At 55.4% G+C, this 23,925-nt stretch overlaps 3 protein-coding genes and 1 non-coding gene across 5 annotated transcripts; 2 read left to right on the plus strand and 2 right to left on the minus strand.

Moving 5' to 3' along the window:
* Nucleotides 1–470: 470 nt before the first annotated feature.
* RACK1 (receptor for activated C kinase 1) lies at nt 471–3,898 on the minus strand. Its single transcript, XM_065664892.1, has 8 exons — nt 3,678–3,898; nt 3,091–3,262; nt 2,079–2,226; nt 1,789–1,884; nt 1,581–1,691; nt 1,352–1,492; nt 1,028–1,138; nt 471–578 (listed from the first exon to the last, which is right to left on the minus strand). Exons 1-8 carry the CDS (start codon nt 3,784–3,786, stop codon nt 513–515), a joined length of 954 nt encoding a protein of 317 aa, XP_065520964.1. The 5' UTR covers nt 3,787–3,898; the 3' UTR covers nt 471–512.
* Nucleotides 3,899–4,502: 604 nt separating this feature from the next.
* Nucleotides 4,503–18,263, plus strand: LOC136006782 (uncharacterized). Its single transcript, XM_065664836.1, has 37 exons — nt 4,503–4,779; nt 5,336–5,393; nt 5,581–5,601; nt 6,114–6,134; nt 6,218–6,337; nt 6,476–6,496; nt 7,069–7,089; nt 7,586–7,606; nt 7,825–7,845; nt 8,194–8,214; nt 8,442–8,462; nt 8,717–8,737; nt 8,901–8,921; nt 9,035–9,055; nt 9,211–9,231; nt 9,574–9,594; nt 9,685–9,705; nt 9,907–9,927; nt 10,300–10,320; nt 10,414–10,434; nt 10,520–10,540; nt 10,641–10,661; nt 11,630–11,650; nt 11,990–12,040; nt 12,527–12,547; nt 13,166–13,189; nt 13,285–13,305; nt 13,536–13,556; nt 13,646–13,666; nt 14,358–14,378; nt 14,643–14,663; nt 14,909–15,039; nt 15,140–15,160; nt 15,730–15,915; nt 16,034–16,090; nt 16,352–16,409; nt 17,486–18,263. The coding sequence occupies exons 2-37, from the start codon at nt 5,381–5,383 to the stop codon at nt 17,995–17,997; spliced, it is 1,719 nt and encodes a 572-aa protein (XP_065520908.1). The 5' UTR covers nt 4,503–4,779; nt 5,336–5,380; the 3' UTR covers nt 17,998–18,263.
* A 266-nt stretch (nt 18,264–18,529) lies between these two features.
* Nucleotides 18,530–21,807, plus strand: LOC136006816 (E3 ubiquitin-protein ligase TRIM15-like). 2 transcript variants are annotated; one of them, XM_065664887.1, is made up of 8 exons: nt 18,530–18,654; nt 18,952–19,320; nt 19,710–19,805; nt 19,880–20,110; nt 20,205–20,227; nt 20,496–20,611; nt 20,736–20,795; nt 21,229–21,807. In XM_065664887.1, exons 2-8 carry the CDS (start codon nt 18,982–18,984, stop codon nt 21,744–21,746), a joined length of 1,383 nt encoding a protein of 460 aa, XP_065520959.1. In that variant the 5' UTR covers nt 18,530–18,654; nt 18,952–18,981; the 3' UTR covers nt 21,747–21,807. The 2 variants fall into 2 exon arrangements, with proteins under 2 accessions (XP_065520959.1, XP_065520960.1); XM_065664888.1 differs by having other exon boundaries at nt 18,956–19,320.
* Nucleotides 21,808–22,405: 598 nt separating this feature from the next.
* Nucleotides 22,406–22,487, minus strand: TRNAL-AAG (transfer RNA leucine (anticodon AAG)). The gene has a single exon. It is a non-coding gene; the product is annotated as a tRNA-Leu (tRNA).
* Nucleotides 22,488–23,925: the final 1,438 nt, after the last annotated feature.

Consider the following 23,925-nt stretch of genomic DNA (forward strand, 5'->3'; position numbering starts at 1 on the left):
CAACTGGATTTGGTCAAGCCCAAAAGTGCTACCTCACTGCCACCCACTGGACATGGCACCCAAATCCCTTCAGCTCTGGCTGGGAAGGAGCAATACAATCCCAGATCCATAGGGAATGGCTATATGGACATGGACCCAGTGCCTAAATTCCACCTTAAATCCTCCCCCTTATTCAGGAAAACCCCTGGTGGGGATGAGGAGACCACCAATGCCTCTGGAATGAGCTAAATTCCAGGGTTTCTTGGGAATTGTGTGTGTGTTGCCAGGTTTTTCCAGAGTTTGGGAAGGACCGAGAGCCCCCCATTAGCTGGAAGGACACGGAATGTCCTCCCTCCATCACACAATTTCCAGTGCTGTGGGACTGGATCCCCAGGGCCTTCAAGGTTGGGGACAATACTTTTGGGAATCTGGAGCTGGGAATATGGGGACTGGGCTCTGATCCAAGCAAGGAGCCAGGATTGGATACGAAGTGGTGACGAGCGCTGGTTTATTGGAATTCCCAAAGTGGGGCCTCAGCGTGTCCCGATGGTCACCTGCCACACCCGGACCAGGTTATCCGTGTATCCCGCAAAGAGAGTCTGTGGAGAGAGGGAGAACCGGGAAGAGGTGGATCAGACGGGAAGATGTGGATCGGACAGGAAGAGGTGGATCAGATGGGAAGATGTGGATCAGATGGGAAGAGCTGGATCGGACGGGAAGAGGTGGATCAGATAGGAAGATGTGGATCAGATGGGGAGAGGTGGATCGGATGGGAAGGTAGGACCTTGAGCATGAGCACTGAGGGGCTGAGGACTCAAATCCCACAGGAGAGGGGGAATCTGGTGAGTGCCAGTGGTGGGATGGGGAATGAGGGGAGGAAAGAACGGGAAGACAGGGAAGGAGCTGGGGAAGGAGGAATGAGGGAAGCTCCTGCTGGCAGGAGATGACCCCAGGAGTGCAGCACAACTGTCCCCATGCTTGGAGGATCCCCCCCGTCCCCATTCCTGGGGCTGGGATGCAGGGACAGGGACATGGGGATGGATTTTACCTGCCCATCTGCAGACCAGGCCAGGGACGTGCACTGGGGCGGCTCCGCTTTGCTGCTGGTGCTGATCACCTCCTGCTTCAGCTCATCCACGATGATTTTCCCTTCCAGATCCTGCGGGAAGAAGGGGAGGGAATGAAGGATCCTTGCCGTGAGCTCCCCATCTAGCTCCCGATCCAGCATGAGGGGCGCTCAGAAACAGCCTCTGGGTTTCCACAGGGATGCACTCGGATGGCATTACGTGTTTCATCACAGCTCGGCCTGGCAGAGGCTGAGGAAGAGGTGGGATCCCAATGGAATTCCATCGGGATGGGGACACGGACATACCCAGATCTTGATGCTGGGCCCGGTAGCTGCGCAGAGCCAGTAGCGGTTGGGGCTGAAGCAGAGGGCATTGATGATGTCCCCTCCATCCAGCGTGTAGAGGTGTTTGCCCTCGTTGAGGTCCCACAGCATGGCCTGCCCATCCTGTGGGATACAGGGAAAGCCTGGGAAGCACTGGGATGAGCCAGGGCTGGGAGGGGGGGGATCCCGAGACGTGGAGCTTTGGATGTACCTTCCCCCCCGAGGCACAGAGGGAGCCATCAGGGGACACTGTCACCGTGTTCAGGTATCCCGTGTGCCCGATGTGGTTGGTCTTCAACTTGCAGTTGGCCAAATTCCAGACCTGGATGAGGGGAAAAGGGGATAAACGCTGCTCCTGCACCCCCAGATTCTGGGAATGTGGAAGAATTCCAGCCTGGACTTGCTAGATCCCAACTCACCTTGACCAGCTTGTCCCAGCCGCAGGACACGATGATGGGGTTGCTGCTGTTGGGGGAGAAGCGAACGCAGGACACCCATTCCGAGTGGCTCTCATCCTGGGAAACAGCAGTGGGATCGGGATCATGGTGAGGAGACACAAATGAGGCCGCCCCATGCCACTGAGAGGGTGCTGCAGGATCAGACCCAGCGCTCCATGGCTTTTCCTTCACCCCTCAGAGCCCTCCTAATCCCCAGCCGTAAGTGACGGAAAGGGACCTGAAGCCTTTCCCTATGGAACGTGGGATCTCACCTGCACCGTGTACTTGCAGACCCCCAGCGTATTCCAGAGTTTGATGGTCTTATCCCTGGAGCCTGACACGATCTGGCGGTTGTCGGAGGAGAAGGCAACGCTCAGGACATCCTTCGTGTGACCCACAAAGCGACGGGTGGTGGTGCCACTGCAGGAGAACAGGGAATAGCAGGAAAACCATGGATAAATCCCATCAAAAAGAGGGGGAAATGGAAGTAGTTGGGAGGAAAAACACCCCCTGGAGTGGTCTATGGCAGGGAAGGAGCGAAGAAGGATGGGAAGCATCAGGACGAGTTCAGCCCGTGTGGAATGCTGGTGCTGGTGATGCCAACCCTCCCCTGCACCCCCAGTGGAGCCAACCGGGGCTCGAGCCCCTACAAAGCCTCTCTCCCATCATAATTGCAGGACGTGTCCTCAGATCCCGAAGGATCAGAGATGAGTCAGGTGTAATCATCAGGAGAGGAGCTGGGAAGAGCTGGGATTCATGCGACCCTGCAATGCTTTGGGCTGGAAAGGGCTTCAAGATCATCCAGTTCCCACCCCTGCCGTGGGCAGGGACACCTCGCACTCGACCGCATCATCCACGAGCCCACCCAGCCTGGCCTTGAACACTGCCAGGGATGGAGCATTCCCAGCTTCTCCATTCAACCCGTGCCAGTGTCCCACCACGCTCACAGGGAAGAGCTTCCTCATCTCCAACCTGAACTTCCCTGTTCCAGTTCCATCACCCCGTGTCTTATCCCTGCTGCAGGCCCCTCTCCCCATCCCTGCAGCCCCCCTGAAGCTGCTCCGAGGTCTCTCCTCCAGCCCCAACGTCCTCAACCTGTCTCCATATGGAGCTGCCCCAGCAGCTCCATGATGCTGAGCACACCCATGCACGACCCAAGCGGCGCACAGCAGAGGGGCAGGATCCCCTCCTTCGGATGCCACCAGTGCCTTGTTTGAACTTCACCTCCCAAGCCCAGCACCCAGACGCAATGGGGGGGACCCCCAGCCGCCCCCCGGAGCTCACGTGGTGAGGTCCCAGAGGCGCAAGGTGCCGTCCCAGGAGCCCGAGAGGGCGAACTGCCCGTCGGAGGAGATGACCACGTCGCTGACGAAGTGCGAGTGCCCGCGCAGGGCGCGCTGCGGGATCCCGTAGTTGGTCTCGTCCCGCGTCAGCTTCCACATGATGATGGTTTTGTCTGGGATAACGGGAACAAGTTGGGGGGGGGAAGTGGGATCAGCCCCAAAGCAATGGGGGGGTGACCCCAATGGCGGTGCCCAAGGGAAGGGAGTGAGGGCGCTGCTGCCCTGTCCCCATCACCAGGTCCTGCTTCTAACGCACAGCCTACGGGGGCTCTGGTGGGATGTGGGGTGCACGGAGGGCTCTGTGGGGGCAACCAGCCCAATGGTTCCCTCTGACCCCCACCCCCATGGTCTCGTCCCCTCCAATTGGTCCTCCCCCCCCCCACGATGGTCTCGTCCCCTCCAATTGGTCCTCCCCCCCCCCCCGATGGTCTCGTCCCCTCCAATTGGTCCTCCCCCCCCCCCCGATGGTCTCGTCCGTGTACCCCCCCCCCCCCGGTTGGGTCCCTGCCGCCGCGGCGCGGCCCTCACCGCGGGACGCGGACAGGATCATGTCGGGGAACTGCGGCGTGGTGGCGATCTGCGTCACCCAGCCGTTGTGGCCCTTCAGGGTGCCCCGCAGCGTCATCTGCTCCGTCATGGCGGCGGATGGCGGCGGCTGCACCGGCCGATGGCGGCGGATCCCACCGAGGCCGCGGCCCGACGCGTCCGCCTGCCGCCTGGAACGGAGGGCGAGAGAAAAGGGGCGGGCTTCCGGCGGAAGCGGAAGTAGACGGTGGAGCTGTACGGCAACATGGCGGCGCCGGCGCACTGCGCCGCCTCCATGCGCGCCGCCATGTTGCCGTACGGAAAGAGGAGGAGAAGGTGGGGGGGGGATTGGGGGATGCAAAGAGGGTGCCGGGGGGGGTGGGGGGAGGTGTGTGGCACAGAGAGGGCCTATGGGGGACCTTAAAGATCACCCAGTTCCAACCTCATACTATGAATGGGGAGAATAACACCAAAATAAGCCAAAAAGTGATGAGAAATTACCCCAAAGTGAAGAGAAATGACCCCAAAGTGGTGAGAAATGACCCACAGTGATGCAAAATGACCCAAAGTAGTGAAAAATGATCCAAAGTGATGAGAAATGATCCAAAAAACGGCGAGAAATGATCCAAAAAAGGATGAGAAATGACCCCAAAATGGTGAGAAATGACCCCAAAGTGATGAGAAATGTCCCCAAAGCGCTATTTTAGGGTGATGGAAACCAGGAACTGATGTCTCCTGCCTTCGGATAGGGCGGATTTCCCTTTGGATAGGGCAGATCCAGGCACAAGCAGGAGCTCCTTTGGATCCCCGCAGGCTGAGCTCCAGGTCCTGGCTCCAAAGGAACTCCCGCATCCTCTAAAGCGCCCATGGGAGACGCACCTCCAGTCTGTCCCCTCCCCAGAGGAGCCCATTCCCGTGATCTCCATATCGGGATCCCCCCCCTCGGCCTTTAAAGCAGCTATAATTAGACGGGATCCGGCCCGGCTCAGTTGCCCTGCCCGGGACACGATTCCAGACACGGCGTCTCCCGGTCCTGCTTCCCGGGACAAGCCACGGAGCCGGCCCCGGGCAGACCCACACCGGCACCGGGGGCCGTCAGGTCCTGGTGAGTCTTGCTCCCTTCCACGAGCTCCGGAGGGAGCACGGGATTGGGATATCCTGTTCCATGCGGCTCTTCCCGGGAGGGAGCGGGAGAAACGTGAGACGGTGCTGGGGGAGCCTGGGACAAGAGGGACCTTTAGTGCTGGAAGTGCCCCTGATGGCACTGGGGAGCAGGACTGAAAGGGGGGATCCTGTAGAGAGGAGGATCCTATAGAGGAATCCGATAGGATTGGGTGCTGGTTTCCACCCTGCAGCTCCGGGAAGGTTTAGGATGACAAGCACTAAATCGAATTATGATGGTTCCTCTGCCTGCTTTGAGTGCTTTAGGGAGAAGAATTCCATTACGGAATTGGGCCTCCCTGGTGAGCACACGAGGAGAAGCAAAGGGTGGGATCTGCACCATTCCCATGGCAATCCCATCCTTGGATTCCAACACCAAAGTCTAAGAGCTGGGGAAACAGGGAGCAGCTCCACAGCTCCATGGAGCAATCCCTCCACCATCCCGGCACCCACTGGCGTTCCCAAGGGATGCTCTAATGATGTTCCCTTCATCCCCACAGGCTGGCAGAGCTGTTGGAGGTGGTTCCAGTTGGGAAGCGAACCGAATGATGGACTCAGGTAGGCAAAAACCCATTCCCTAACAACGTATGGCTCCTTTAGCTCCCAAAATCCCGTTTTGCCATTCCCGAGGGTGCTGCAGCCTCACTTTGCTCCTTAAGCTGCAACTCTTAGTGCTAATTCCGGCAGGATGAGGCTCAGAGCCAGCCCCAAACCCATTCCCTTCTCTCCCTTTCTTCTTTTCAAGGGAAAAGGAATGCTGACCTCGGTGAGTGGTTTTCCCTCTTCCCAGGCTCAGGAATCCTAGAACAGTTTGGGTTGGAAGGGACCCTTCAATGTGGAATGGGTTGGAAGGAACCCTCCCAGATGGAATAGGTTCGAAAGGACCCTCCAAGATGGAATGGGTTGGAAGGGACCCTCCAAGATGGAATGGGTTGGAAGGAACTATCCATCATGGAATGGGTTGGAAGGGACCCTCCAAGATGGAATGGGTTGGAACAACCCTCCAAGGTGGAATGGGTTGGAAGAGACCATCCATCATGGAATGGGTTGGAAGGGACCCTCCAAGGTGGAATGGGTTGGAAAGGACCATCCATCATGGAATGGGTTGGAAGGGACCATCCATCATGGAATGAGTTGGAAGGGACCATCCATCATGGAATGGGTTGGAAGGGGCCTTAGGATCCTTTAGTCCCACCCCGAAGTGATGCTCGTGGCCAGCATGGGGCTGCTTTGTCCCATCCGCTGCCACCAGAGCTCAGTTCTGTGCCTCTCTTCCAGACGGATGGGATGCGAAGATCAGTGAGTGCCTTTTCCTGCCCCTTTATCCCTGAGGATGCGCTCCGGGTGCCGGAGCCTTGCCCTCACGTTCCCTCTGCTCGCAGGGCGGCTGAAGGAGGACCCTGGTGAGTGCTTCCCTCCTCGTGCTGCTCCATCCCCATTGACCGTCACCAACCGGTTCTGTTTCCCTTTGTCCCGTCCAGAGGAGAGCGACACGGAGCTGGGTGATTGGGGCTGGGCGGATGGGAATGCTCCTGGAGCAGAGGAGGGGCCGGTCCCTGCGATCCTGCAGCATTCCCAAGCATTCCCATAGCTCCCTTTAGGGAGCTTGGGGCTGACCTGGCTTTGTTTCTCTCTTCTAGAGGAATGTGACACGGAAAATGGTGAGTTTCCTCCTCCTTAAGGGCTCTTCCTCCCGCTACTGCTTCCTACAGCACCTCTTTTACCTTTGTCTTTCCCTTTATTGACTCCGTTTTCCTGCATTTGGGAATTTGGAGCTCTCGGAGCCACGTTCCTCCTGGAAGTGCTGCCGAGAGCAAGTGGCTTTTTGGGGTTATTCTGCTTCCAAACAGGCAGAAAGGTCTTAAAGCATAGAACTAGTGGTAAATCCTCCCGAGGGCAGCTAATCCTAGAGGATAATTAGGGATAAATCCAGGTGGAGCTGAGGTTGTGTCTTGTATGAGGAAGAAAACAGCTATGGAATGTGGGAAATAACCTGGGGCTTTCTCTTCTCTTGTGGTTCACTGTGGGGACACACGCAGAGATTGGTACGTATCATCCTTATCCTTGCCGTATGGACACCTATAATAGGGAATTCCTTGTTGGATGGATCCCGTGTGAGCACTGGGATCCATCTGCATCCCAACCCGCGCGGGCTCTGCCCATCACCCTACCCAGGGATTCCAATGGGTCAGATTCCCTTGACGTTCATCCTGCTTTATCTCCCTGCTTCCAGGTGAACTCACAGCGGAAATCGGTAAGTCCTGATGCAGCTCCCATCGGATGGGTTCCTGGGGGTTGGGATCAGATGATTTGCCAGGGGTTTATTCCTGGTTCCTCCGTTATCCCTCAAAAGCAGCAGAGGCTCCAGGAGACCTTAGAGCAGCTCCCGTGCCTAAAAGGGCTACAGGAAACCTGGAAGTGGGGCTTTGGATAAGGGATGGAGGGACAGGACAAGGGGAATGGCTTTAACCTGGAAGAAGGAAGAGTTGGATGGATATTGGGAAGAGGGTGGTGGGACACTGGGATGGGTTGAATGGGGGAGGTTTGGATGCTCCATCCCTTCAAGGCCAGCTTGGAGCGACCTGCTCCAGTGGAAGGTGTCCCCATGGCATTGGGTTGGAGCTGGATGAGCTCTGAGGTCCCTTCATCCCAAACCAAATAGTGAGAACAAAGGGAATTCCCAAGCCAAAGCCCTGGATTTCCTCTCCTCTCGTTGACCATTCCTTGCTTTTCCATGTACTTCCAACCAGACAGCCTGACCTCGGAGCTGGGTGAGTGCTTCCCTTCCTCTCGCCTTTGTTCCATTGGGATGCTCAGGGAAGGGGTGGTTATTCCCTTCACAAACACTCCTTCCTCCACTCTGGGCTACAAATAACCTCAACGCATTCCACGGAATGATGTAATTCCACATTATTCCGGGATTTGGGATGGAGGATGATGGGGGGGTTGTGCTGGAGCATTCCCTGACCTTTGCTGCTTTCCCTTTCAGAGGAACGGGACAGGAGAATCAGTAAGTTCCATTTCTCATTCCTGGTGGGAATCAAAGCCCGGATCACCCTGCGTGCTCCGGACCTGGTTCCTAAAGGATTTGGGGGATATATGGGAGGGTTTGGGATTGTCCCGTTGCAGAAGTGGGGTTTGGACTGCTCTGGTCAGCCTCAGCTTCCTGGAGTTCATCCCTGTTTCCATCAGTACAGGGATGGTTCTTTTCCCATATCCCGAGGCCTCTTTGAGCTCATTCCCATCAGTGTGGGGCAGTTATAATACAACTTTTCCCTTGGGAAAGCCATTGGCGCATCCGTAGGGAAACCAAGGTGGATTTTTAAGGCTAATATTCCTTTATCTCCTCTGATTCCAGGCAAACTCACAGCGGAGCTGGGTAAGGAGGTTTCATATCCTTAAAGTTATCCTTCGGGATGCAAAGTGCTGGGGATGGGAAAACCTGGGAAAACGGAGTGTTCTGTGGGGTCTGTGGGGGAATAAGTGGCTTAAAGGGGGATTTCTCCTCTCCAAAGCTCCGTTTTGGGGTATTCCAGCCGCAGGGAATGGGGCTGGGAAGAGCTGTTGGTGGCCCTGTGGTGACCGGGCGTTTCTTGGCTCTTTCAGGTGAATGTGATGCCAAGATCAGTAAGTGGCATTCCTCCTCAGACGGGTGGGAAGACAGGAGCAGAGGGGGGAATCCTGCTGGAAACATGGAAGAGGGTTTATGGATGGAATAACATCCACAACACGTAATTCCAGGGTCTAACCCTCAGCTCAAGGTGATGCTGGGGGTGGGAATAGCGGCATTCCCAATCTGAGAGCTCCACTGATGCCAGGAACAGGGAAGGAAATCACTTATTAACCATTTTCCTGCCTTTTTTCCCTCCTTTGCTTCCCAGAGGAACGCGATCGGAAAACCAGTGAGTATTATTCATGTGGTTTTGAGGTGAAAAACCCAGATTTGGGGGCAAATCTGAGCAGGAAAAATACCAGATGGGAACATTTCCCAGCAAATCTCAGGCTAGGCTTTGGCTTTTCCCTAAATCCCCCCCAAATAACCCGGAAAATCCTTTCCCTCCTCAGCCAAACTCGCCGCCGAAGTCCGTGAGTGCTTTTCCCTCTTTTCCATCCCAAACTCCGGCTTTTTGGGCTCGGAAACGTCTGTTTTGGGTCCCTTTGCTCCACCTGATGCCTCTTCTTTGCCTCTGGTCCCAAAGGGCGCCTCACTGCTCTGCTGGGTAAGTGCGGTTCAACCTGCCATTCCCGGCATGGATTGTATGGAATGACATGGGAGGAACCCTGCTCCCACCTCCTGGCCTTTGTCCTTTGGGAAGAGGGACAAACCACCCCCAAAATGCTGGATTTGAGCCTTTTCCCTTCCTTTCCCATGCAGGAGACCGGGATTCGAGGCTTCGTAAGTGCTTTTGGGTTCAATCTGAGTCCAAGGTGGCTTTTCCTCAGCTTGTTCCCGAAGGATCTCCTCTCCTGGGCACCACTTCCCTCAGCTTTCCAGGGTTTCTGTATCCCAAACTTTCCATCGCCCCCAAATGGGCATTGCTGGAATGGTGCTTTTCCTCCCTGCTGTATTCCCTATTCCCTCTTTCCCTTCCTTCCCCTCTTCCCTATTTTCCGCTGTTATTCCACACTCCGTTATTCCTCCAACCCTGTGTAAGCTGCATCCAGGGAGCTGCTCCCGTTGTGCCCGGAGAGGAGACGGGAACACCGATCTCAATGCCCTCCTCTCTGCCCTTTCCAGGGAAACTCACCGCGGAACTCAGTGAGTGACTTTCCTGCCTGAAACAGAGGGAAAAAGGGGAAAAGGGACCTGGAAAACTGATGGGAATCTCATCCCTTATCTTTGCCTTAGCCAAATGTGACGCGACGATCAGTAAGTGACATTCCCTGCTCCAGGGCTGCTGCTTCCCATCGTTGCAAGGATCCTGGAATTCCTTCATTTGGGAAGTCAGAATCCAAAGGTCAAGGGGAGGGGAAAGGGAAAGAGAAGGGGGGAAATTCCCGTGGGAAGAGCTGAGCTGGGATCATGGAGTTTGGGAACTCGGATGGGATCTAACGCTGTTTCTGCTTGAAGGGATCTTCACGGTGGAGCTGGGTAAGTCCAATGCTTGGTTTTCATTAAACTTCCATTCGTTTTAATGATTTGATTCATTTTTTCACCGAAACGGTTCAAAATATCCAAGATTTGGGAATATTAAATCCTATAAAATTGTGGTTTTCCCAAAGGAATCCTCAATCCGAGCCCCAGACTCGGCTCTGCCTCTGGGAGCTGGTGGGAAACAGCATCATAGGGGCTGAGATGGGGAAGTTTTAACCCCCCCGAAAACCAGAAATGGGAATAACGTGTATATAATGGGAATAACAGAGAGCAGGAAGCACCTGGTATTCCAGGTTATGGGATAAGATAATGAAGGGTGAGGGGCAGGAGCCATGGAAGTAAATCCTGGTTGTTTTCCCTCCATTCTAGGCGAGCAGCACACAAAAATAGGTGGGTTTCACCTCCCTTTTCCCAGAACCTGGATTTAGGGAATTCCAGAGGCTTTTCCATAAATCCCATTGTGTTTTCCCTCTGTTTCCCCAGGGGAACTCACTGCGGACATCAGTAAGTCTCTTCCTCACTAACCCTGGGTTAGGTGGGAATGATGCAGATCCCGGTGCACTCACCCCCCATTCCCACTGCTTTGTAGAAGAATGCAGCCGGAAGCTCCGTAAGTGCCTCTTTTTAATCCACCCTTGGAATTCTGTCCCCGAGGAAAAGGAACAGCACCAGATCCCTGCTTTGCTGTGGGTTTTCCTCTCTGTTTGCAGGGAAGCAGGCGGCGGAACTTGGTAAGGAATTCCCTTTGCTCAACACGGAGATTGCCTTGGTTTTCCCAGGTTTTCCTGCCCAGCTAGGGTCCTTGAGGGGGAATTCCTGTTCTGATTGGGTTTAGGAGGATGTGTGCAAAAGCTGGGATAAAGGAGTGATGTACAGATGGGCCTGTGGGTGGATCCTGTGGGAGACGGTGGGATAGGTGGTAGGATATGTAACAGGATATGCGATTATATGGTAGGATATAGGACAGGATATATGATTATATGGTAGGATATAGGACAGGATATGTGATTATATGGTAGGATATGCGATTATATGGTAGGATATAGAACAGGATATATGGTTATATGGTAGGATATAGGATATATGATTATATGGTAGGATATAGGATAGGATATAAGATTATATGGTAGGATATAGGATAGGATATAAGATTATATGGTAGGATATAGGATAGGATATGCGATTATATGGTAGGATATAGGATAAGATATGCGATTATATGGTAGGATATAGGATAGGATATATGATTATATGGTAGGATATAGGATATATGATTATATGGTAGGATATAGGATAGGATATGCGATTGTATGGTAGGATATAGGATAAGATATACGATTATATGGTAGGATATAGGATAGGATATAAGATTATATGGTAGGATATAGGATAGGATATATGATTATATGGTAGGATATAGGATAAGATATAAGATTATATGGTAGGATATAGGATAGGATATAAGATTATATGGTAGGATATAAGACAGGATATATGACTATATGGTAGGATAGATGACCCTATGGTAGGCTCGTGTGATAGATTCCATAGCAGGTTCAATGACTGTGTGACACAATAGGATCACTATCCCCCCCGATCCCGTTTCCAAGCAGCGCTAGGGATCAGATCCCAGCTCCAGGAAAAGCCTTTGGCAGAGCTCATTTGGGCTCATTTCCGTCTCTTTCTTTGCTCTTTGTAGAGGAACGGGACGTGACCATCCGTAAGTATTCCCTGCTCCTGGCTCCATCCTGCTGCTATTCCTAGGGATGAGCTCAGGAGCAACACGAGCTGTGGCTGAAGGGAGGGCAGAGCCATCACATCCCAGCTGGCAGAGCAGGAATACCAGGGGGAGCCCCAGCACTGGGGGGGTTTCATGGATACAGGAGCTTATTCCTCCCATAAATCCCATCTGGATTCTTCCCGGGTTGTACCCGGGGCTGGTTCTCACCCACAAGAGTTCATTGTGAGAGGCTCGAGGGGTTTGGAAGTGGAATAGGGACGGGAATGAAGTGTTCCGAGATCCCAAGAGGTGCTGTGGGACACGCTGTGAATTCCTTAGGATCTATTGCCATAATCCCTTTTCTTTCAGGGGAAAACGAGGCTGAGATCCGTAAGTGCCTTTCCCTGCTCCAGGGTTCCAGGGGGGCTCATGCCTAACTTGGTCTAAATCCAATATCCACAGTGGGAAAGGGGTTTCCCTGTGGGAATTCCCTGGGAAACCCAAATACAAGAGTGAATAAATCCCAAATGTGGGGCTTGAATGTTCCAAATGCCTTCAGTTTGGAGGAAAAGGGGAAAACGGAAGGGAAAAGGGGACATAAATGAAGGTTTTCCTGGGGGATCCCAATCTGGCCGCTGTCAAATTGGCCCCAATGTGCCCGGGATTGGATTTATGTGGATAATGTGTTGATATTCCCCATATTCCGTGTCTATCTTGTGATTTATGTCCTAAATCTGTGTTTTATGTGCCCTAAATGGATTCTTACATAGATAATAATCATATCCCATTGTAAATGTATCCCTAAACAGTGTACAATCCAGAATGTTGGCATCAGAAAGTCCATGTTTGACCTAATCCGTGTCTCTCTGCTCCCAGGGCGCCTCACGGAGCTGCTGGGTATGTGTGTTCCTCTGGCCATAAATCCCATGGGAAAAGGGCTGATGATGGCGTTAACTGGGATCTCTTCCCTCTTGCAGAGAGCCAGGATTCAGGAATCCGTAAGTTGCTGTGTGCATCCTGCACTGAGGGGGGTGGTTGATGTGGCTCCTAGTGCCAACAAATAGATGGATTTGGGAAACAGTCCCTGGAATATGGCAGGAATCGGAGGGGAATGTCCCGGGAATCTGATCCTGGCCCTGAATCCCTGTGAGAGTTTCTGCTCCTTCTTTATTGGCAAGATTTGCTCTCTGGAATTCTTTCCTTCCCCTTTCCTTTCCCCTTTTCCTCTCCATTTTCCTTAACTTTATCCCCTCCTCTCTAAGGGGATCTGGAGCTGAGCTGGATCAGCTGGTTCCAAACCTCCCCACATCCATCCATGGGGATTTGGTGGCTCCGTCTGGCTCTTCCCATCCTTTGGCATCCACTTTTGGGGATAACAGCAGAGGGCCAAGGAGCCCAAAAGAACACAAAGGAAAACTAGCCAAGGGATAGACCCTGGGGTGGGGATGGGAAATGGGGCTGGAAAAGGGCAAATCCAGGTCTCACCTTTTCCTTTCCCTCTTTTCCCTCCGGCAGAGGAGCTGAGGGAGCAGGAAGCTGGTGAGTGCTTTGTTCCTGACCCTCAGGGGTTGGATAGGGCCAGTATGGAGTCTATAAAGGATCAAGAGTAATGGATCCATCTCATTCCATTGCAGATGGATCTTCCGAGGAGCTCGGTAAAGCTCCAGCTTCCTTCCAACTGGAAAACTGGGATGGGCTGAGGGCTGGGGCTCTACCGGTGTCGGGAGCATGGGAATGACAGCAAACGAGGGATGGAGCTGGAAGGGGAAAAGGCTACAAGGAATTCTCATTCCTTCTCCTTCCGCTTCGCTTTTCCTTCCTTTCCTCTTTTCCTTCTCTTTCCCTTCTCCTTCCTTTTCTCTTCCCCTTCTCCTCCCATTCCCAGAGGACAGTGACCTGGAAAGAGGTGAGCACCATTCCCCCTCCTGCCTTGGCAGGAGCACTTCCCACCTGGATTCCCTGCTCTGATGCACATCCCTGGTTCTCTCCTCTCAGATGAGCTCACTGCAGAGCTGGGTAAGTCACTTCCTGGTATCCCGCTTGGAATTCTGCTGGGTCAGAAGCTCCAAGGCTGCTCCCATGGGAAATCAGTGATGTGAACATCAGAACTTCATCCTTAGTGCCAGTTTCTTGCTTTTCCCCACCATTTAACTGTGGATATGGAGGAAATTTGGGTCTTCCCGTAAGGAAAGGAGAAGGGTATAGTAGGGAAGACGGGAATAGTAGAGAAGGAGAAAATCCCAATGGAAATCCGTGGTTTCTCTCCCTTATTATCCTAATCCTGGTTTTCTTCCTTGCTTTTAGAGGAACGGGATAAACAAATAGGTGGGTTTTGTTCTCCTTTTGGGTGGATTTGGGTGCTTGGGATGGGTTTGCAGTGGGAGGATTCCGGCTTCGTTATCCCAATCCCAGAAATCCTGCGCACACCCCCCCCCCCCAAATACCAAATTCCCACGTGGTTGTTGAAATACCGGGATTGTTCCTGAAGTTTCAGGCGAGGCTCGAGCCCAGAAACCCTAACTGTGTCCTTTATTCCCTTCCTTAAAGGGGAAATCACGGAAGAGCTTGGTAAGTCCTTCCCGGTCTTTCCGCCTTGCCCTTCCCCTTTCCCTACTATTCCCCTTTCCCTGCCCTTCTCCCACTTGCAATGTGGGTGCTGCGAAGAACCTGAAGCTTTGTCTCTTTTCCCTGTTTTTCCCATTCCCAGAAGAGCAGAGCGCGCGCATTGGTGAGTGCTGCTCTTCCATAGGGAAATGGAGCTCTTCCCTTCTAACATGGGATAAAAGGAGCCTTAGGCTCCGTGTCCGTGGCTGCTCCATGTTTGCTTCTCCCCGAGCACCCCAAATCCCTCTGGAATGATGGTTTGGATACATGGGGATCAGTGATGTTCAATCCATTGGGATACAACCCAAAATCCATAAACTTCTGGTTGATGGATCTATAAGGGGGAAAGAACCATAATTAAATCTCCTTTTCCTTTTGCTCTTTCCAGAGGAACTCATGGCGGAGCTGGGTGAGTCCCTTCCCTACCCCAACCAGGGTGGATCCTTTGGGATTTAGGCTGGGGTTGGTGGGAACCAGTTGGGTTTTTGCTTGAAGATGAGGGAAGCACATATGGGAATGACAGCCAGGACTAAATGGGAATGTCAGTTCTCTACATGGAACAGCAAAACACCAGCTTATCTCAGGATGAACACCCCAAAACTGGGGAATAACTCATTTCCCCCCCCCTTTTTCCATCTGTTTTCCCTCTTTCAGGACAACGGGATGCCCGAATTGGTACGTGTCCCCCTCCTCCCTGCTCCCACACTTGTGCTTCCATTGCCATGGTGATGGTGATGGATCAGTTGGGATTTGTTCTCTCTCAGGTGACCTGTCCGCAGGGATCGGTGAGTGTTTTCCTGCTTCCAACCACGTGCTTTGGGATTTGGATTTGGGAAAATGCCAGCTGGGAATAACTCGGATTGATTTTGTCTTCTCTCTCCCTAGAGACCCGCGAGAGGAGGATTGGTGAGTGGCAGAGGCAGGCCTGAGACCTCTGTGTGTGTGATCCTGGCACTGGGAATTCTCATGGGAATCCTTCCTTTCCTCTTGTCTCTCCAGAGGAACTCACAGAGGAGCTCGGTGAGCGGCTCGGATGGGAGAGAGATCCATGGAATGGGTGGGAAGGGACTAAAGCTCATCCCATTCCGGCCCAACACCGCGGGCAGGGACACCTTCCGCCGGAGCAGGTTGCTCCAACCCTGAAGGGATGGAGCATCCAAACCTTCTCCATTCAACACATTCCAATGTCCCACCACCCTCAGCGTGAGGAACTTCCTCCCATTATCCCATCCAAGTCTTCCCTCTTCCTTTTGGGAGCCGTTATCCTCATCCCGTCCCCATGTGCCATTGTAGAAGCCCCTTCCCAGGTCATGTCTTTAAGCACTGGAAGCTGCTCCAAGGTCTCCCTGGAGCCTTCCCTTCTCCGTATCTCATCTCATTATCCAAGCAATGCTAATCCCTGGGCACAGGAATCTGGGATTACTTTGGGAATGCTGGGGACGCTCACTGACCATTCCCTTTGCTTCTCTTCCCAGCGGAATACAAAGCCAAAGCACGTGAGTGACGTGGGGGGTTGGAGTGGTGGGAATGTGGCGCTGTGGGTGTTCCGCATCCATGGACATCACGGGATCACCCGGGAGAGGGGGAAGCACTGCCAGGAATGTCGCAGTGGTAACCGGGCTTTGGTTTCTCCTCTGCAGGAAGGTGCCTCCAGGAGCACAGTGAGTGACCCCCCTGGCTCCAGGACCCCCCCTGGCTCCAGGATCCCCCCCTGGCTCCAGGATCCCCCCCTGGCTCCAGGATCCCCCCCCTGGCTCCAGGATCCCCCCCTGGCTCCAGGATCCCCCCCCTGGCTCCAGGATCCCCCCCTGGCTCCAGGATGCCCCCGGCAGCGCCGTGAGTGCTTTGTGTGTGTCCTTAGGGAAGGAAGAGGAGATGATGGGTGAGTGCTGGCAGAGAGAAGGATGCGATGGGTGAGTGATGGGGCTCTGGAAGGGACCACAAGGAGCCCTGAGGGACAAAACACCCTCTGGATGCCCAAGAGGACACCAAAACACCCATGAGATGCCAAGGAAGGCACCAAAACCCCCTGTAGATGCCCAAGAGGACACCAAAACCCCCTGTAGATGGCCAAGAGGACACCAAAACCCCCTGTAGATGCCCAAGATGACACCAAAACCCCCTGTAGATGCCCAAGAGGACACCAAAACGCCCTGTAGGTGCCCAAGAGGACACCAAAACCCTTTGTAGATGCCCAAGACGACACCAAAACCCCCTGTAGATGCCCAAGACGACACCAAAACCCCCTGTAGATGCCCAAGAGGACACCAAAACACCCATGAGATGCCAAGGAAGGCACCAAAACCCCCTGTAGATGCCCAAGAGGACACCAAAACCCTTTGTAGATGCCCAAGATGACACCAAAACCCTTTGTAGATGCCCAAGAGGACACCAAAACCCTTTGTAGATGCCCAAGACGACACCAAAACCCTTTCTAGATGCCCAAGAGGACACCAAAACCCCCTGTAGATGCCCAAGAGGACACCAAAACCTTTTGTAGATGCCCAAGAGGACACCAAAACACCCATTAGATGTCAAGGAAGGCACCAAAACCCCCTGTAGATGGCCAAGAGGACACCAAAACACCCATTGGATGTCAAGGAAGGCACAAATACCCCCTGTAGATGCCCAAGAGGACACCAAAACACCCATGAGATGCCAAGGAAGGCACCAAAACCCCCTGTAGATGCCCAAGAGGACACCAAAACCCTTTGTAGATGCCCAAGAGGACACCAAAACCCCCTGTAGATGCCCAAGAGGACACCAAAACCCCCTGTAGATGCCCAAGAGGACACCAAAACCCTTTGTAGATGCCCAAGAGGACACCAAAACCCTCTGTAGATGCCCAAGAGGACACCAAAACCCCCTGTAGATGCCCAAGAGGACACCAAAACACCCATGAGATGCCAAGGAAGGCACCAAAACCCCCTGTAGATGCCCAAGACGACACCAAAACCCCCTGTAGATGCCCAAGATGACACCAAAACCCCCTGTAGATGCCCAAGACGACACCAAAACCCCCTGTAGATGCCCAAGATGACACCAAAACCCCCTGTAGATGCCCAAGACGACACCAAAACCCCCTGTAGATGGCCAAGAGGACACCAAAACCCCCTGTAGATGCCCAAGAGGACACCAAAACACCCATTAGACGCCCCAGAGGACCCCGGTCCCAGGCAAAGAGCAGCTCCGGGGTTAACCTCCCCCTTCCCTTCCCCTCCCCTCCTGCAGCAGAGGTGACGCTGGACGCGGCCACGGCCCATCCGCGCCTCATCGTGTCCCCGGAGCTGCGGAGCGTGCGGTGGGAATTCCGCCTGGAGGAGCCTCCCGACATTCCCGAGCGCTTCACCGCCGATCCCTGCGTGCTGGGCTGCGAATCCTTCTCCTCCGGGCGGCACTGCTGGGAGGTGGACGTGGCCCAGGGGCAGTACTGCGCCTTCGGCGTCAGCACGGACTCCTTGAAGAGGAAGGACCCCATCAGCTTCAGCCCCGAGGAGGGGATCTGGGCCCTGCAGCAATGGGGCTTCCAGAGCAGAGCCCTCACGTCCCCCCCCATCGCCCTGAACCTGGCGCGGGTGCCCCGCAGGATCCGGGTGTCCTTGGACTATGAGTGGGGAGAGGTGAGGTTCTTCGACGTGGAGAACCAAGTCCCCATCTTCACCTTCCCTCCAGCCTCCTTCCGTGGGGAGCGGCTCCGGCCCTGGTTCTGGCTGGAGCTGGGCTCCATCTCCCTGTGCCGGTGACCGTCCTGGTGCGGAGGGGCTGGAGGAGCCCCGGGGGAGCCTTGGGAGCTGTGGGACGTCACTGATGGACACCGTGGTCATCACCATCCGCATCACTGTCCCCTGATGTCCCTTTGGTATCCCTGATGTCCCTTTGGTATCCCTGATATCCCTTTGGTATCCCTCTTCCACCCCTGCGTGCTCCAAGAGCCTTGACCCATGGCTCCCACCCCACCATCGGACACCCAACGGGTGCTTCCCAATGGACAATAAACCACTCGAGCCTCTCCAGAGCATTTGATCCCTTTATGCGGCTGGTCCCAGGGTTAGGCCTGTCCTTGGATCATTCCATGTGGGATCATTCCAGGCGGGATCTCACCCCAAGTGCCCCAAAGCTCCATCAGTGCCCATCGTGGTGGCCCCATGGGGCGGGTTGGCTGGAGAAGACCCAAGTGGGAGGAGGAGGGATGGACAAGTCCAAGTGGGGCCCCTGAGGGGTAGGAGTGAGCCGTGTCCCGGCAGCACATTCCTCGCCTGTTTCCTTAAATAGGGATGATCTTATCCCTGTATCCCGCATGTGACGGGCTCCAGGCGGCCCTGCCGCTGCTCGAGAGGAGCCCCATGGGCTGAAGAACCCCAAGATCCACCAGAATCAACCCGGCAGCTGCTGCCAGCTGGGTAAGTGGCTCCTTCGGGATGGCCCCAGGGTCAGGAAGACCCAAAATCCATGGATCGCGGGCGCCGGGAGGGCTCTGCCTTGGCTTTGCTCGGTGGGAAGCCACCGCGGGGGGATGTGTTGGGGAGCGGGTTGGGGGATGAAAGGATGGTTCCCACCGTCACGTTGGCTCCTACGGACGGAGGTGGGTGCCCGAGTCCAGGGATTACTGAAGGACAGCTCCTCCCTTCCCAAGCTGTCATCCAAAGGAGATCGGAGATTCCCGATGCTCCATGCTGAGACCTCTCCATGTCTCGCAGGCAGCAAAGGGAGCAAGAGGTGGTGGATCCATGGCCTCTGGTCCATCTGGAGCAAGGGATGAGGCTCCTGCTCCCCTGGGCCGGGATGGAGGAGGAACATCCCGATCCCGGCTGTGCTGCTCCATCGGAGATGCCCGGGGGACCCACGTCAGGAAAGGCAGCTTCCAGCCCAAGCAGCACCTGGAGCACCTGGTGGAGAAGCTGAAGCTCCTGGGTCTGGATGGAGGCCGGGAGAAGGAGCAGCTCTGCTCATGGCGCAGGATCCCATGGGATGCGGAGGCACCTGGCTCCGGACGTGACGGACCAAGGGCTTGCGGAGGTCCCAGCACAGAGGAACCCACCCAGGACGAAGGCAGCTCCGTGAGCCAGGTGATTCCTTTCCTGACATCTTAAGGGGTTCCTGGGTGCTTCTCGGGATGTTGGGATGCTTGGGGCTCAGATGTTCCCTATAGTTGGGCTTTATCCCCATGGGAATAACTGGGGGGATCCAGACAAGAATAACCCCAAGCTTGGGGCTAAACCCAGGAAAATGGACATTCCGAGCCTAAATCCCGGCAGGCATTTGAGTCCCTTGTAGGGTTTGGATGGGCTTTGAAGGGCCCTTCCCAACCCATTCCACAAGTCTCTTTTCCAGCTTATCCCATGGGAGAATGGAACTGATTCCTCTAGTGTCTTCTCTGTCCTTGTGCCCATTTGCCTCCAAGCATCCCACCCTTCCCAATCCCGCTGGATACCCTCCCAGCCCAGTTTTCTTCTAGGAGCAAACACGGAAGGACCTGGAGACGCTCAGGAGCCACCGGGAAGCACTTTGGGAACGGAAGGCGCATGGCGAGAGGCGATGCCAGGATTACCTGGTACGTGGATGCCCTCATCCCTAGGAGCTGCGGTGTTATCCCAGCGCAATCCATGCTCATCCCACTTCCCGCAGGCACGGACGGAGCTGCAGAGGCAGGCGGTTGTGCTGGAATTCCGGCGCCTGCGCCGCTTCCTACGGGATCAGGAGCTGCTCCTGCTGCTCCAACTGGGAGAGCTGGACACGGAGGCCATGGGGAGGCAGGAGCAGGAGGATACCAAGATCCAGGGGGAGATCTCACTCCTCGATGTCCTCATCTGTGCGATGGAGAAGCAGCTCCAGGGACCTGGGAGCACATTCCTGCAGGTGGGATGTCCGCCCTCGGCATTGCCCCGGATGGAGCTTTCCCAATGGATTGGGGTGGGAGAACGAGGCTTGGCCCTCCCTGTCTCTATTCCAGGACGCCCGAAGCGCTGTGGACAGGTACGCGCTCCTCCACCACCCGTGTCCCATGGGAAGGCTCGTGGGCACCATTCCCATGGGAATTCCAGCTTTAAGGCAGGGCTTGAAGCAAGGTTCGGAGACAAGGAGGTGGCTGCTCGTGGCCACTGGGGCAATGGCACCCAAGTGTCCTGTGGGCATCTCCAGCTTGGGACACAGGGACCCTGGGGACAACCAGCTCCCCCCCATCCCCACAGGATGTGGGGTGCAGGAGGCTTGGTCCCAGCCCCACATCTAAGGTCACATCCAGGTTGGAGATGGGCAGCTCCCGGAGGATAACGGAGACCTTCCAGGACCTGGAGCAGAAGCTCCAGGTCATCTCTCGACAGAACTGTGTCCTTCGGGATGTACTGGGGACATTCCAAGGTACAGGGGGGTGATGGATCCATCTACTCTGTCCATCCTGGTTTTCCTGTTTTCCCAGGAAAAGCAGGAGCAAGCATTACCTGGGATCCTTTGGTCCATCCAGCCTTTGTTCTTCGTCCCATAGACACTTTGCTATCAGAACTGGAGAAGGAGCAAGGACCGTCCCCAGGAGGAGATGGAAGAGGTGAGGATCTCTGGAAAAGTGCCTCCAGAAAAGGCATTTTTAGGCAAAATTGGGTTTAAAAAGGTTGGGAGTGAGGAGCTTTGGGATTCCTGGATATACAGAGGGGTCCTCCAGCGAGAGGCAAGCAGGAAGATGTGGAGATGGATGTTGGACATCAGGAGCTGCGGGGTGACGGGTTTAAACTGGGACAGTGAAAGTCGGGTTGGACGTGAGGAAGTTATTCCCTATGAGCGTGGTGGGACACTGGGATGGGCTGAACGCAGACGGCTTGGATAAGTCTGGACCAGGCCTGGAGCATCCTGACCTAACGGGAGGGGTCCCTGCCCTGCGGGTGGTGCTGAGTCCTTTCCAACCCAAACCCTTCGCGGTTCCAGGATGCTGGGTCCGTCACGGGCGCTGACCTCCCCCTCCCTCCCCTCTCCCTCCGTCCCAGCCCCGTTCGTGACCCTGGACCCCTCCACCGCCAGCCCCCGGCTCGAGGTGTCCCGGGACCGCCGCGGGGCGCAGCGGTCGCGCACGGCTCGGGCCGTGCCGGGCTCCCCCCTGCGCTTCAATGGTTCCTGCTGCGTCCTGGGCAGCGCCGGCTTCGCGGCCGGAGCGCACCACTGGGCCGTGGGGGTGGCCGGGGCCGGAGCCTGGGCCCTGGGGGTGGCCCGGGGCTCCGTGTCCCGGCGGGGCTGGATCCCGTTCCGGCCGGATCAAGGGGTTTGGGCCGTGGGGCGCTGCGGGAGCCGGTTCTGCGCCTTCACCGAGCCCGTCACCCCCCTTCCCAGCGCCGGCTGGGCCGGGAGGGTGCGGGTGGCGTTGGACTACGAGGGGGGGAAGGTGAGGTTTTACCTGGCAGAGGGGGACCCCCCCGTGTTCACCTTCCCGACGGCTTCCTTTGGTGGGGAGAGCGTCTTCCCCTTCTTCTGGCTGGGGAAGGGATCGAGCTTCCGCCTCTGCCCGTGAGTGTGCCCCCTCTTCTCCCTGTTTTTCCCTATAAGAGAACGGTTTTGCTCCCCAGAATGGATTGGAATTCTCTTGGCAATTGTTTTCATCCTGCCCCGTCCCGTGTCCATAGGGCACCCCAGCTGCTGGAGCGTCCTTTACTGAGCAGCACTGATTGTATCCGCACCGGTCCCTAAATCCCTATGGGATGATGCTGGCACCGGCCATGGAGTGAAGGGGAGATGGGGCTTTGTATGGGTTGGGGTTTACTGGGCTTGACCCAGGGATGGACCCATAGAGAGACCCACGGACAACACCATGGACTGGAGGGATGTGAAGGGGCAGCAATGGGGATGGGGGTGACGGCGAACCAGCGGCATGGATATGGATTTCTCTGGGGGGTGGGAAGGTGGAAAAGGGGCTTTGGCTGCCCCCCAGGGCTCCTGTTCCTGGGTCAATGCTTCGGCTTTTCCTTTGCTCTGGAAGCGATGAGGCTCCCCCATCCCAAAGAACAACGTGCAGGGGTCAATTCCCACCTTCTATTCCATTGGATTTGTGGGGGTCTGATGGGCTGGGAGATATGGGGGGGGGGGGGGGGTTGGAGCACCCCCTCCAGATGTGGTTTGCCCCCTCCCCAGATGCTCCTCCAGATGTGGCAGCAGCGGTGCCCAAAAGGGACCTGGCAGCAGTGGGATTCGAACCCACGCCCCCGAAGAGACTGGAGCCTTAATCCAGCGCCTTAGACCGCTCGGCCACGCTACCTCCGTGGGGAAAGCTGGGGCTCCTCGCATGCAATAATAAGGGGGAAAAAATGGGAATTCTGTGACATTCCCAACGGGGTTTAAAGGGAAAAAGCAGAGGAGGGGGATAGGGTTGCGTTATCCCACTGGGAAGGATGGGATTCCCTATGGAAAACAAGCGGTGAAGCTCCCCTTCGTGCCTTTCCCCACCCTGGTGTCCCACTGGGAGCTCTCCAGGAGCCCATCCATGAGGATACTGAGGATGGGATATCCCCACTCCTGGTGCTAACCCCCCAGTGTGTCCTGACACCTGAAATTCCGCCCCCCCCCCCACATCCCGAGGCCATCCCGCCGGCAGGAATGTCCCCTCCATCTCCGTGACGGGGGCTCTGGTTTTCCAGCCCCAGCTCCACCAGGACCATGTCCCATGTCCCCAGTGCTCAACCTCCAACACAACCGCGTCCAGGAGCATCATCCCTGCTCCAGGAGCAGCCGGAGCCATTGAGATGGAGGAACCATGGAGGGTTCCCCCCATCAAATCACAACCCCACACTCCCAGAGACCCACGTTCGTTTATTGCCCCTCTTGGTGAAGCTGGGACACACAGAGGAGGTTCCCAGCCCCATAGCGTGTGTCATGGTGTGGGTCTGGGTGGCAACGACGCCACTCAGATGAGGTAGAGCATGAGGGGGGAAATGGGGAGTAGAGCCTGCGTTTGGAGAGCAGAAGATGCGGGTCTTGGGGGGGACCCCTCCGCTTCAGGATGGGTTTTATCCTCTTCAGACGGGTTTGAAGGTGGGAGATGGAAAGAGGCCCTTTAGGCTCCAAAGGAGGAGCTGGATGCTCCCCTCCAGCCATTCCTGATGCACCAGCCCCGTGCTGTGACCCACAGCTGTGTGCCTGGTCCTGGGAGCGTGCTCTGGTGGCGAGGGTGCGGGGAGGAAGGGTGGAAATCAACGTTGAAAGGCGTTTATGGGAGGGATGGGGTGTCCATTCACCCACATATCCATCCATTCATCCATGTATCCATCCATTCATCCATGTATCCATCCATTCATCCACGTATCCACCCATTCATCCATGTATCCACCCATTCATCCACATATCCATCCATTCACCCACATATCCATCCATTCATCCACGTATCCACCCATTCACCCACATATCCACCCATTCATCCACGTATCCACCCATTCATCCACGTATCCATCCATTCATCCACATATCCATCCATTCATCCACGTATCCACTCATTCACCCACATATCCACCCATTCATCCACGTATCCATCCATTCATCCACGTATCCACCCATTCATCCACGTATCCATCCATTCATCCACGTATCCATTCATTCATCCACATATCCACCCATTCATCCACGTATCCATCCATTCATCCATGTATCCATCCATTCATCCATGTATCCACCCATTCATCCATGTATCCATCCATTCATCC

This window comes from Lathamus discolor, unplaced genomic scaffold (assembly GCF_037157495.1).
Source record: "Lathamus discolor isolate bLatDis1 unplaced genomic scaffold, bLatDis1.hap1 Scaffold_70, whole genome shotgun sequence".
NCBI lineage: Eukaryota > Metazoa > Chordata > Aves > Psittaciformes > Psittacidae > Lathamus > Lathamus discolor.